Genomic DNA, 14,545 nt, shown 5'->3' with positions numbered 1-14,545 from the left:
GCAAGTCCTGCCATTACAGTGTGCACCACTATTTCAAGTGTCTCGACATTAAATTCATGTCTGCTGTGACTTGTTCTGAGCGCCACAACTTTCAAGGCAACATGCAGATGCTAAAAATAAATGCAAGATGATTTATAATGAACAACCTTTATAGAGTTTATACTCAGCATCAAATAGTACACAAATAGTATTCTTACAGTCCAGTTCACTGGGAGAAAATCAGTAATTTTTATATTTATCCAAGATATGACACAACATTTTCTCTCTAGGTTTTCTGACATCAAGTCATGGCACAGGACAGGCAGTATTGTGACTGTTGAGTTTTCTGCTTAAGGGAAAGGCCTATCTAGCTTCTTGTACTTTTATTAAGGTAGGATGTGAGAGGGGCTACTCAAGTCCCATTTATTGCAGCTCACAGTTCCTCCTCGTGGATCTTTGCTCTACAAGGCTTACGTCTTACTTCGAATCAAACTGACAGAGCTGTCACTTAGTTGGCAGAAAATGGGAAGCCTGTCCAGTGACTGGGTGTATGGCTTTTACCTTCAATAATCAGTCTGAGATTGTTCCTTCATTCTATAAATATTCCTACGTTCAGAAAAAATAGCCTTGATATTGATTGTAATATTCATATATTATTATTATAAAACCTCAGATATTATTTAAAAACCCACATATTCATAATTATAAGTAACATATACTTGTTAAACTAAATCTGGAACCAGTGTGTGACAGCTGGTATCACCATAAACCGTAACTCTGTCTTTGGTCACAATGTTGATTAGTGATAAGCAGCCAGTCCTGGAGCTTTCTAGACAATGGGAAGCCACTGTACTCACATAAAAAGGGTCTGGGGTCAACTACTCTTACAGTAACTCCACTTTGCTCTATCTAAAGTGAAGACTGCGTCCCAGGCCCAAGGTGAATCACCTCTTGACCATCTTTAATAATCGTTTGGAGACTCTCTGCCCTTAGGTAATGGACGTCTCATTTCCCTAGGCCAACGTTCACTGCTGGCAACGGATGCAGCAGAGCCACCAGAACCAGAGATTATTCAATTCGCATTTTAAGCAAGCCAAAGAAAATAGAGCTTCAAGAACTCTCAGTGTCTGAGGAGACTGTTTTGGCAAATACGGTTTCAAAAAGTACAAGTCATTAGCTTCCTTAGCGTGGAAGTAGGACTTTCCCAATGTACAATTTATTACTGGCACAAGATCCACCAAACTGTGCCAGTAAGAGGGGGGAGAGTCCTGTTGGAAAAGTGATCTGTGTACACCATTCCAGTTAAGTTATAAAAGCAGTATGTAACTTAACAGAGGCTGGTGCCACACCATTATGGTAACAAGCACTAAATCAGAATCAATTATCTGCCACATTTGGAACAAAATTGTATTACTCACTGAAAAATCTTGCATAAAACTTATTTGAAAAGGAAAAGAAAAGAATCAGAAAACGCTTGCAGGTGTTCCTGGAACCTTTATTAACGGCAAGGTCCAGATCTGAGGAGTCGTGAACAGATCGTAAACCTAGAAGGAAGGTCAGGTCTCAGTTTACACATGAGGAACCAGGTCTTGGGGTGACAAAGCTTGAACATGGTCACACACAGTATACAGCAAAACTAAGAGGCTCCACCAAGTTCCATTTCAGGGGTACATATACTTCTCGGCACTCAAGACTGTCTTTCAAAACAACTGCTTTCTGCAGTGTTTCCACATCCCAAGATGTGTAACCGTAAAGGGCGTCGAAGCCAAGATGCAAGGTACTGCTTCCTGTTCTGTGGACAGGAACTTGGGATACAAATGGAAGACCGTGTTAGTTTGCATCGCAAGACATTTACATTAGTTAATCTAAATTATGAGGCTTTAAAGTACATCTATGGGAACGTAACAAGTGAGGCGGGGCAGCTCTAAAAGCAACACATTCCTGGAGACAATCAGAGGGTGCTCATGGCATCTTAGGGAGGAACGCCCCTGTCGCCCCACAGTGCATCTTAATACTGAGAGAGCTTGAAAATAAAAGCGATGTGTCTGTAATCTCCAGGACTCTCCAGGAGTGAAGTCGTGGTCACTACATGGGTAGTCTGCAGACTCCAGTTTTTTTTTTTTTTTGGTTTTTCGAGACAGGGTTTCTCTGTATAGCCGTGGCTGTCCTGGAACTCACTTTGTAGACCAGGCTGGCCTCGAACTCAGAAATCCGCCTGCCTCTGCCTCCCAAGAGCTGGGATTATAGGCGTGCACCACCACCGCTCGCCAACTCCAGTCTTTATACTAGAGAAAACACCAAGAAGGCTTGAGAAGGATATTTCTACCCTGTCTAGTTAGAAGATGAAATGATTCTAAACAATCAGGAGAGGAAGCAGGAGGAAAGATGACAGGGTCACAGGGTGCGTAAGCTCGGCACAGGTGGAGTTCACGTCTACGAGTAAGAGCGCAGTGGCACTGAGAGAGAGGCAGCACATGGCTGTACCAGGTGAGGCTTTGTGGCACCACTGATCCCTTTTAAGAGTATGAAATTAGGGCTGGAGAGATGGCTCAGAGGTTAAGAGCACTGACTGTTCTTCCAGAGGTCCTGAGTTCAAATCCCAACAACCACATGGTGGCTCACAACTATCTGTAATGGGATGGGATGCCCTCTTCTGGTGTGTCTGAAGAGAGCAACAGTGTACTCATATACATTAAATAAATAAATAAATATAAAAAAAAAGAGTATGAAATTATACTGTGGCAGTAAGTGCTGTGGACACTTTTGTTGGAGAGAGATTTGCTTTGTTTTAGACAAGGCTTTGTTTTCGTCAATACACCCCCCCCCCCAATTCATAGCATTCATAGGCTTAGGAACAGTGACCCTCAGAAGCCTTTGAGAACAGTGGGGCATCTCAGTCAAACCTCTGACCTTCCAGCAGAGTAAAGCACTTTTCACTACCTTAAGACAATCTACAATGAAGGCATGCTCTAGAGTTAGCTAGAGCTAGGCTGCTTGCGGGAATGGCAGGGTCTTAGTTAGAGTTTCCATTGCTGTGAAGAGACACCATGATATGGCAACTCTTATAAAGGAAAACATTTAGTCGGGGCTGGCTTACAGCTCAGAGGCTTAGCCAATATTGTCATGGTGGATGGCATGCAGGCAGACACAGTGCTGGAGGAGCTGAAAGTTCTCCATCTTGACCCACAGTCAGCAGGAGACTGTGTGCCACACTGTATAGCTTGAGCATCTGAGACCTCAAAGCCTGCCCCCACGGAGACAGACACACGTCCTTCCACAAGACCACACCTACTCCAACAAGGCCACACATCCTACTAGTACTGATCCCTATGAGTCAAGCTTTTCAAACACACATATATCCATGGGGGTCATGGCTATTCCAACCACCACAGCAGTAAATAAAGTATGCTTATCATCTCATCCATATCCCACTCAACTTTGCTCATTTCCACACTGAAGGAGCTAAGTCTCCTGAGGAGAGCATACAATGGAGTAGAGAGTAAGAGAAAACAGGTATCTCATCACCCTGGATCACAAGACCTTTTAGATTCTTCTCCTGTCACTGACAAACTAAGCGAATAGTTGTCATAGTCTCTAACAACTTCTGCCTGGCATTTTCTAAAGCAGGTGGTGATGTCATCATGCTCCTCCATTCTGATTTCGACAGCTGCTCACAACGAATGCAAGAAACACAAAAAGTGCTTATTTAGAGGTTAATAACTGGACTTGAAAAATTAGTGTCAACATTAGGAGGCACCTCCTGCCTTGGTCCTATAAAGCATTTAAAACCAACAACTTGAAGAAACCGGAGCTAATTATTCATTCCTATATGACTATAGCTAGAGCAGAGAACAGGCAGGCAGCAACATGCCGTGGTTAAAAACACTCAGCACTGTCTCTTTAGACTGAGTGCCGTTAAAGTGCTGTCACACTTGGGGCTGTAATCACTGTGATTAAGACCATGACCCAAAGCAGCCTGGGGAGGAAAGAGTTTATTTCAGCTTACAACTCTCAGCTCACAGTCTATCACTTATGGAAGTCAACGCAGAAACTGAAGGCAGGAACTGAAACAGAAGCCATGGGGGGCGAGGGGGGTGAGGGGGTGTGTTTGTGTGTGATGGCTGCTTATCAACTTGCTTATCACAGGCTGCTCAGCCTGCTCTCTGTAGAACCTGGGACTACTTGCCCAGGGGTGGTCCCACCAGTGGGCTGGGCTCGGCCCTGCCACCTCTACCATTAATCAAGGAAATGTCTGACAGACTTGCTGCAAGCCAATCCAATGACTGCATTTTCTCAGTTGAGAGTCCTTTTCCTAGATGACCCCAGCTTGTATCACTTTGACAAAAGAATTAACCAGCACTGGTGCTAAAGTGAATATAAAGATTACCTATGGCTGTTTTTCCTCAGACAGTTTCCCCTTTGACTGGTGATATAATAATAATAATCTATAAATAATAATATACCTATAAATTATATATGTACTAGAATACTAATAGGGCAGATAACTTACAGAGGATCTATCTACCTCATAGGCATGTTAAGAACTTTTCATTTTGTTATCTGGTGAGATGGCAGGCTGTATGATTAGGAAAAATGATAGAGAGAGAGAGAGAGAGAGAGAGAGAGAGAGAGATAGACAGACAGACAGACAGAGCAAGAGAGCAAGTGAGAGAGGGCAATAGAACTGTTTTTAAGTAATTAATGACAGTATTATATACAGTCATAGAAAAGAGTATGAAATAACAATTTCCATAGTGAATACAGAAAACATGGCCGACTAGCTCAGGGAGGGAGATACTGTTGTTCCGGCCTCATGAAAGCCAGGATGTGGGATGAGGAGACTCTGAACGCAAAGCAATGGAGAGAAGCAGAGCCTAGGCTCAGAGCTGGGAAAGCTCTGCGCTGCAGCGAGGAAGGATTTGTGGTTTGGTTTGAATGAAGAATGGAATGCAGAACAAGGAGCAGTAGGAAATAAAAGCTGGGTAATAAGAGTCTGGGATACAGGTTGGCACAATGAACTAAAAACAATAAAATTCAATTTAACTTGGATGAACTTCCAGTTTGGGGATGGCAAGGCAAAGATATTGTTTCTCCCTTTCTTCTTGAAAACCACCCCCAAACAGTTAGAAAACAAGCTCCCACTTCAGTGACTAAGAGGCATGCAAGAACCACAACGCTTGGAAATTAAAAGCAGAGACAAGAGAGGATGATTGATGAGCTAGGGTAACCGATAAAGGCCAAGTGCGTGCGTCCCAGTGGGGGACACCACGAGTGAGCAGCAGCCCCACAAGGCTGGAGCACTTATGACACAGCAACACCTGGACAGAAGGCTAGGGGGAGGCCAGAACTTAAAACAAGGAAACCTGGTTTCAACAGAAAAAGTATGAGACAGAGCAAACTGGACCACTGCTGATGTTCAGGCCCAGAAACAAAAAATACGGTCTAGAGTTAAGTAATTCTAGCAAGTTATGCTTTCTTAACAAAACATTCACTTAAATAAAAAAATTATAAGATGTTTTTTAAGTTAGAGACCATTTTGAAAACACATATAGTCTGGCTCTGATTTCCACATGGAGAGATTCTGATTCTGTGGGGTGGAGTCATGAATCTGTACCTCATTCTGAAACAAGGCCAGAGGACACGGTCCCTTAACCTAGGCTGACTAAGGAAGGCGTCACTTAGAAGGACTATTTTGAATGAAGAGCCGAAGGAAATGGTGAAGCCACTTGGGAAAAAGTGTTTCAGATAGGGAGTAGCTGCTGTGAGGAACCCCAAGTCGCTGACTGACTGCCCACTTGTCCATGGAGCATCACAGAGACCTGCAGACACGAGGCTGAGCACACACCTGCCGGGTGAGCCGGGGCAGAGAATGAGGACTGGTACTAGAAAGTAGCAAGCCGGAGACTCAGAGAGGATCTGCCCTGAAGGCCTTACTTTATGTAATTAATGACAAAAATCAGAACTGAAATAAGCTTTGGGAATGTTAGTTGGCTAGCTAATGTGAGCTCGGACGTGTTTAGTACACATCTGTGCCATAACTGGGCGGGGGCAGTGGTGCACCTCGTCTGCAGGAGCTTTGAGACTCTCCAGGTAGATACCGGGGGGGGGGGGGGGACGACTGACCCTACTTCCGGGCACTGTAGTCCCAGTCGTATAACTGTGATGACTAACACAGTGTGGAGACAATGGGCAGGGGAGGACACTCTCCAGAGAGAAAGCCTCAGGACAGCAAATAACAAGCTGTGTGCACTGTTTCTTTATGCGATTCTCCATTTCATATCTCTGGATCACAGCTGACTGCTTAACTGCAATTGTGGAAGGCGGTGCCACGGGTACAGAGCACTGCTACCCAGCACTAAATACGGCGTTTTTGTGAGAGGTTTCAGAAAATTCCAGTCCACTTTCTCATTTCTTATACTGATTAGGTCAGAACACACCAACAGAAAGAGCTTTCATTGTCATTTCTGAAGGTTTTTCTTTCTTATCTTGAGAGCTGTACAGTTTTAAGAATTTCTCTCTCAGGTGTAGTCTTTCCTGGGTTTTGGCTTTGAACTTGGATCCATCATTACTCATACTCAAGCTGACATTGTCCTTGCTCTTATTAAAAATTTACACATTCTTACCCCCAAGTCCACCTTACTCCCCAAGCCTAGGGGCCAAGGCACAGACTGTCAACGCACCATCCAAAGCCACACTGAGAAGAAATCATGGACCTCAACCTCAACACCCCAGTCAGACCTCTCTGCTGTAGGCCAGCAGTATTGGCCTTCAAGTCACAATGCTACTGACTAGGAAACAAATTTACTTTTTAGACTTCAGCACTTTGTTGCCTGATAACAAAATGCTATAAAAGCATTCATTTTCCTTTTCCCATGAATATTTTTGATTAGCAGAAAAATAATAATCCAGTTAGCTCTTTCCAATTACATGCAGTAGGGCTTTCTATAAGCATGGGAGTAAATTTACTTCTGCTACAGACAACCGCAAACATTTTCTACATCATGCCACGCATAATTTCTTAGAAAAACATAAACCCTAAAGGTATATATTAAAATTATTTTCTTATGTAGCCAAGTGTGCTGTGTTCTTTTTTTTAGAAACCAAATTACTGATAGATGAACAGCAAAATAAAATATACTTTAAAACCATATTTACACTGGCATATGGAAAGCAAACTCAGTTTACCAAACCAACAGCTCTCTTTCATTTTTTTTTATACAGCCAAGATTTCAAATACAATAATAACAATAATGGTGCAGATCTACACTGAACGATGTGAACCCCCATCAACTACAAGTGTAATTAATTTTAATGGGAAAGGCTGGACTTCTGGTTTCTTTTAAGGAATGCATTATGAAGTAGGAAAGATGCAAGAGACTTGAAAACTTGGTCTTTCTGGTTAGCAGTTTTCTTAGACTAGAAAAGATACAGTGAAATCCCTAGGGCAGACAGAGAAGACAGACAGAATTCGCTTACCACTTGAACCATCTTGAGGTATCTGGCATACCGTGGATCCTTGGCTACGGTCAGGACATTTTCTGATGGCGCTTCACTCTCCTGTGCTCCAGAGTCTTGCGTGCTATTCTGCTGTAGAGAGTTTTATGTAAATCTTTAGACAGTTCACAGAAAGGATCCATCATGCTACTTAAAATCAATGTTCATTTTTAAAATTATGAGGCAATAAATACTCAAAAATTGTACTTTTACATTTAAATAACAATCATTTAATTATAGGATATTCATTCCCAAATAGCTATACTTATAGATTAAACTTAATCAATAACAGATTGTTCCTGAGATGCAATGAATTTCTATGAAACATGGTAAGCGGATACCCCAGGAAAGTAGCAAAACAACTTGTCAGCTGCACAATTAATGGACAGCAAATTACTTTTCTAGGTACCTGCCATCCGCCCTACTGTCCCTCATTTATTTAACCATTATCTTCTAAGTGGATATGGAGATTCTAAGTTTTCAGAAGGCAGTGCTCAGAGATTTCTTGGAGAAAACCAGATCGTCTGATCATGTACATTTTGTGTTGCAGAGTGGTTATAATAAAGTCAGCAGAGTGGCCAAATACTCAATGCTGCTGTCAGTGGCCAATACTGAGGGATGGAGATTTTTAATACTGGTCCTCCTGACACTACATAGCTCTGTGTACAGTCACTCAAGCACAGGGACCCCCTGGCCTAGCTTAGGTGTGACTCGAAGATTCACACAGCACACAATACCACAATACTCGTCTTTTCTACCAATCCGAACATTAGAATAAGCTTGCTTCTGTGACCCTCACTCGGCATCGGCACAATTGTTACAAGGAATTTCTTCCACAGATGCCATTAGTTTTATGTCAGTGTATCTATGCTAAAATGTAGACAGATTAATATTTTAAAATTCTTCATGGTCATTTGAGCATGGTGACACACTACTTTAACCGCAGCACTAGGGGGTGGGGGGCAGATGCTGGCCAATCTCTCAGTTCAAGGCCAGTCTGGTCTACAGAGCAAGTTCCAGGACAGCCAGGGCTACACAGTGAGAAACCTGTTTCAGAAAAACAAAAGAAAACAAAAAACCCTTAAGTCTTTAGACTATCAACCTAATTTATGTTTGTATATTGAATTTTTCTAACATAATTTATATGTAAGCCAAGTCTTTTTTTTAAAGAAGGAATTCTGAAGCAATAAAACATACATTCTTTTGGTTTCTTATACTAGGTGATATTATTAAATGTTACAAAAGTGAATGAAATATATATGAGTATAAATATTCATCTGCAAATAGAAGTCTGAAACATCATTACCCATGAAAAGAGAAAATATCCAAGTGCATTTCTAAAAGTCTTTATGCATGGCTCACCCAAGCTCAGCAGAGCAAATGAGAGCTCTGTCCAGTCTTCAACAGTCTTCAACTTCCAGTAGTTATGTTGTGCCCACCAACCAACAAACACGCCTTCACAGGGTTTAATTACATACTGGCATGCCTTTACTATGTGAATGGTCCATTAAGCATCATAATCCCTTCTCTCAACTGTCCTTCATTTTATTCTCCAATTGATCTCAATCTGTACAACTAGACAGTCTAGTTTCTGTACAACAAAGATCTGAGATTAAAGTTGTATGAAATCAGTATGCAGATCTTAGGATTTTGACTCATAGTTTAGAGTTACAAAAGGGTGGTTTTGTTATTGGGTTGTGTTGAGACAGGGGTTTCATATAGATTGGCCTCTGATTCTCTATTTAGCTAGGGATGACCTTGATGTGCCAGAGCTGTACATGTACGCATATATATCAAAAGTGCATAGCTGATTTGACTATCATAACCATGGAAATCTTCATAAAGCAATATTTAGTTCCTTTCAAAATATTATATATATGTGTGTATACACACACATACATACACACACAACATACACACACACATACACACAAACATACACACTGGCTTTTTGAGACTGGATTTCTTTTCATAGCATGGCTGACTTAGAACTCACTCTGTAGCCCAGGCTGGCCTTGAACTCATAGAGATCTGCCTGCCTCTGCTTCCTGAGTGGTAGCATTAATGATGTACACTACCACCTGGCTTCAAAATATTTTATATAAAAGTCCACTAGTTAATGTCAGTGAAGGAAAAAAGAGGGGTCAATCTAAATATTAAAACGCCTTAAGAGTCCTTTTATTAAGCTGATCAATACAATAACTATCACAATTGTATAAATCCAGGAAGGCTACAAGAACTTCCAGATAGTCTAAACAAACTAATTTACAACTCAAAAATTATCAGACACACAAAAGATGATTCTGAGTCTGCAAAGCAAATTAAGAAATTTAGGAGTGATTAATAGTACTAGGTATTTTGAGATCTGCAGGAGATTGGCTTCAGACCCCACAGATACTGAAATCTGCTAGAGTCTCCTATATAAAGTGGCCTTGGTCTGAATTTAACTTTCTCTAGATTACTTATGGTACCTATTACAATGTAAATAGTTGCACTGTTTAAGGAATACTGACAAGAATGTTCATTAGAAGCCAGGTGTGGTGGCGCACGCCTTTAATCCCAGCACTCGGGACGCAGAGGCAGGCGGATTTCTGAGTTCGAGGCCAGCCTGGTCTACAAAGTGAGTTCCAGGACAGCCCAGGCTATATAGAGAAACCCTGTCTCGAAAAACAAAAACAAACAAAGAAGAATGTTCATTAGAGATACAAATTATTTTTTCTGAATACTCTCCATGTTTGCCTAGGTGAATCCGAGATGTGGAATCAGGCATAGAAGAGCAACTACGAGGGGCCGCAGGGCTCTTCTGAGGATGAGCACAGGTGACCTAACAGACTGGGTAAGGGCACTTCTATGTGCAAACGTAAAATGTACCTACACAGGTGACTACTTTGCTGATATTATTTTAGTGGCTCACCAGTTTGGTGATTGTTTCAAATTTCAGTACTTATTGAGATGTATATGTAATGGAGATTTTAAGATAAATAGTAAAAAACTTAAATGTATAGAAACATGAAAGAATATTATAGCGTAAAAGCTGACTATACAGTGACTCTTATCATGATGTAGAATGTGGATTCAAACAAGTCAATGTCAAAACTCTATCTTTTTCAGAAAATTGAAATATATAGCCTTTGGGTCTTGTTAATTTTGGATTGCTATTTAAAGCTTAAGGTTTTACGATTTGAGTACCAAGAATTTCGCACATATTTAGCATTGGCTGTCCTGTTCAACCCAGATGTCCTGCATCTCTTGCAACTCGGGTGCTTACCTGCGTTTGCTCCGAAGTGGTTTCAGAATGTGATCCGTTTGTGACAGCAGTGACATTTAAAGGAGACACTTCAACTGTGACGTCCTCTAGGCCTGGGATAGATGACAGCTGAGAAACGTGAATTAGTGTGGGCATACAAAGATCAGTCTTGGAGCACAGATAAAACTTTTGAACTGTGGATTCTTCCTTAGCGCCTTTAAACCTATACAACCGTGTAGATAGGTTCAGAACTCTATCTTCAATCTCTATGTCACAAACTAAAAGTGAAAAACGCTGTTCTTTGAAAGAGGTTTTTTTTTTTTTTTTTCAAAAGTTTAATTTAGTTGATAACCTTTCTTTCCTTACAAATTATCATTCAGCCGACAGATCACAGAGGATTGAACATGGGCTTTGGAATTTGACTGCCAAAGTGTACTAAAGTTCTAATATGCTTGTGGGCTCCCTGGCCCACCTGCCTTATGTCCTACTTTTGTTATCTGTAAGGGGATGAAAACATTTTCCTTATAAAACTATTTTAAATATTTTTATTAAAAATGCCTTGCTAATGAAAAGTACTCTGTGGCACACCGTTTTTCTTGCATGTGGGTGTGTGTGTGCGCGCGAGCGCGCGTGTGCGCGCACGTGAATGTGCTATGTGTGTGTGTGTGTGTGTGTGTGTGTGTGTGTGTGTGTGTGTGTGTGTGTACTGGGTCTCTCAGAGACCTTGCAGCTCCTCTCTCAGCTGGAGTCGCTGGATCCTCCTCTCTCCCATCTGAACTCGAGCCCTCAAACTTGCGTAGCTGGTATTTCACCAGCTGAGTCTTCTCCCTAGCCCTCTACCAATTTTGAGTTTTAATTATATGAGATACGCCTTTACATTTTAACATATGACACAGCTTGTTTTACTCTCTTTAAACATTTATCATTGAATATTACCTAAATATGCTCTCTTCATACACAACAAATGGACATATTGTCAACATTTCAGACTCGAATGGTAAATATTTCAAAACAAAAAAGATAAGCATTTGGGTTATTAGACTTATAAAAACTCGTCCTGCTTTTGTCTGGTGCTATGACACGTCTTCGCCAGCTGTTTGGCTGACTGTGGACATTGTACTACAGCCAGGGAAATGCTAAGGTTAACTTGCCCACACAGAAATGTAACTGTGTCTGCGGATGGCAGCACTTTAAAATTCCTAACTGTTAATAAGATCCAGTCATAAGAGAGGGTATAAGAGCTCCCCGATGATAGGATCTCAGGCAGGAAAAGTCATTGCTGACTGAGGACAGTGCTTAGCAAAGTGGCAGTGGTCCCAAAGTCACCAGTGGGTATAGTTGTGACTGACATAATGTCCCCAGCACATTCAAGGCCAGCTTCAAGATTTCCATGCCAAAGAAATGTTCTAAACAACAGATACACTTGCTGAAGCCCACAGAGGGCAGAGAAAGTAGACATAGCTACCTTCATTTCCTTATGTTAATGTCAACATAGAATTTTCCACTCAAATAGTAAATAGTTTGATCAATTAAAAAAGTTAAACTACCTTTTGAAAACATGGCCACAGTACACTTTTATGGGGTATCAGGGAGGGGAGAATAAAAGTTACAAAAATAAATTCTCTACCTCATAAACAGGAAGAACATGTCTAGTATTACAAATTAAACCAAGTTAAAATTGAATGTGTCAGTTATTATCAAAATCTCTAGGTTTTAAATAAAAATTATTTTTTCCCTGGTAACATGACACTTTTTGTTTGTTGTTTTGTTTCTTTCATTTTTAAAAAAAATTTAATTTTTATTTATTTGTTTGTTTGTTTGTTTTTTAAAGAGACAGTCCCCCTCTGTATGGATCAGGCTGGTGTCAAACTCATTATTCTCTTGCCTCAGCCTCCTGAGTCCTGGGATTATCACCTCAGACTTAACCATCTTTTCTGTAATTTGTAATTTCAAACTGATATTCTTTCAATACTTTCATAACTTTCAAAATATATACAAATGAAAATATCAGATAGTGTCACTAAGTCTTGCTCTGGAAATATTTACGTTTTAGTTCACTTATTACATTATTGTGCTACTATTACTACATTATAGCCATTAAAAATAATTTTGAGTTCCCATTAAATTATGTGACCCACATAACAGCTTAATTCGTAACCATGTTGTTTATATTGTACTTTTAAGTGGCATAATCAAAGAAATCTGAAACCACGAGTTCATTTGAAATGACTAAGTTAATGTCTATAATGAACACCATTCATTGCCTTGCAATTTGTTTTTATGTGCAACACTGTATCACTCAACAGATAAAGTACCCCCAAATACATTTTAAGTATGACTGAGAAAGATGGTGTCCATTTATCCTCTATTTAGAAATACAAACCTTTGCATCTAAAATATTGAGAGTTGTTTCAATTTGCTGAATCCGGAGAGAAAGGTCTGCCAGTTTCTAGAAGGGTTAGAGACAGAAGAATAAAAGTGTTTGGTTAAGATGGTAAGAGAGAGCAATGAAGGGCAGATCTGTAAACTAGAATCTAAGTGGCTTAAGCATTTATCATGTACCATGTCTTCCTAAGAGTGGAATAACTACCATACTGGAATATGTCATACAGTTTTTATATTCACTAAGAGAAATGTTAAACTCTCAGCTTTATTAAATTCATTATCAGAGCAATAAACCAATAAAACAAAATACAAACTCAACCCAGGCCTACCTAGAACAGGACCTGAAATGTAACAGCAGCTTTTGTTTGTTTTTTTGAGACAGGGTTTCTCTGTATAGCCCTGGCTGTCTTGGAACTCACTCTGTAGACCAGGCTAGCCTCGAACTCTGAAATCCTCCTCTCTCTGCCTCCAAAGTGCTCGGATTAAAGGCGTGTGCCAACACTGCCCCTCTGTAACAGCAGCTTAATAATTACTTGCAAATGAATCATTTTTTTCCCATGGAAAACAAGAGAAAGAATAAGAATTAGTCAGAGATAGGCTTACATAGGATGTGCCTGTAGGCAAATAAGCAAGTATAGTTTAGTCCAAATTCAAACTTCCCAAGTCTGAAAAGGGGAATGGGGGCATGAAATGGGAAGGTGAACAATTCATCTTAGAAAGAATTTAAAGAGAATAAGAGTTCTACAGAGGCAAAATGCCAACATCTACTATCAAAACCTAACACACACCACATCAAGACACAACGTGCCCTGATTACTTTCTACAATTATGTTATCCGTCTGGTGCTACGGAGAAGGTTCGGGGGCTGGAGGTGGGGAAGCACTTGCCACTCAAGGCTGAAGATGGCAGTGTGCATCCCTCAGCACCCACAGAAGAGCCAGGCAGGCATAGTGGGAGGCATAACAAGCTGGATAACAGTCAAGTCAGAGAGCACAGCAGAGGGTAATGGGGAAAACATCTGCTGCCAATCTGTGGACCCCAAGTGGGTGCACATATATGACACGATCATTCACCAACACAGATACATACTTTCACAAAGAGAAGGTAGCACAGCAATGTACAATCTATAAACACGCTTACTGAATACCTTGGTTGTACACAGGATCCTATTTAGCCGCACATTCCAAGAGGGCCGACCAGTTTCCTTATGGCTCAGCGGCAGCCTTCTGTCTGCTGCCTGAGATAATACAAAACTCCTTACTAAGAGCAGACTCGGATGCTCTAAGGTCCTTCGGGTCACACTGAGGAGTAAAATGCTGACCACTGGTCAGCGCTTCAAGCTTCTTCGCAGGATACTTCTCTGTTTGAGACAGGATCTCTTAATGCTGCCCATGCAGGCCTCAAACTTGGGCTCAGGCAAGCTTCCTACCAGAGCCACAC

General features: G+C 40.9%; 1 protein-coding gene across 11 annotated transcripts in view; it reads right to left on the bottom strand.

The window, feature by feature from the left end:
- Positions 1-14,545, bottom strand: part of Washc3 (WASH complex subunit 3) — a 123,043-nt gene that overhangs the window by 97,324 nt on the left and 11,174 nt on the right. For 8 of the 11 annotated variants that reach the window (XR_003948780.1, XR_003948781.1, XR_003948777.1 and 5 more), the window contains exons 3-5: positions 13,104-13,169; positions 10,742-10,849; positions 7,456-7,566 (exon numbers count right to left, since the gene is read on the bottom strand). Coding sequence is in view for 4 of the 11 variants with exons in the window: in NM_026070.3 (NP_080346.1) it covers positions 7,456-7,566; positions 10,742-10,849; positions 13,104-13,169 (285 nt within the window). In the remaining 7 variants the exon portion in view is untranslated. Of the gene's footprint in view, positions 1-1,453; positions 1,785-7,455; positions 7,567-10,741; positions 10,850-13,103; positions 13,170-14,545 lie in introns of those variants that run through there. The other 3 variants (NM_027487.1, XM_030245232.1, NM_001122960.1) reach the window with 3 other exon arrangements.

The sequence above is a fragment of the Mus musculus genome, chromosome 10, assembly GCF_000001635.26.
Source record: "Mus musculus strain C57BL/6J chromosome 10, GRCm38.p6 C57BL/6J".
Lineage (NCBI taxonomy): Eukaryota > Metazoa > Chordata > Mammalia > Rodentia > Muridae > Mus > Mus musculus.
The sequence above is the reverse complement of the archived record's forward strand: the minus strand, read 5'-3'. Positions and strand labels throughout refer to the sequence as shown.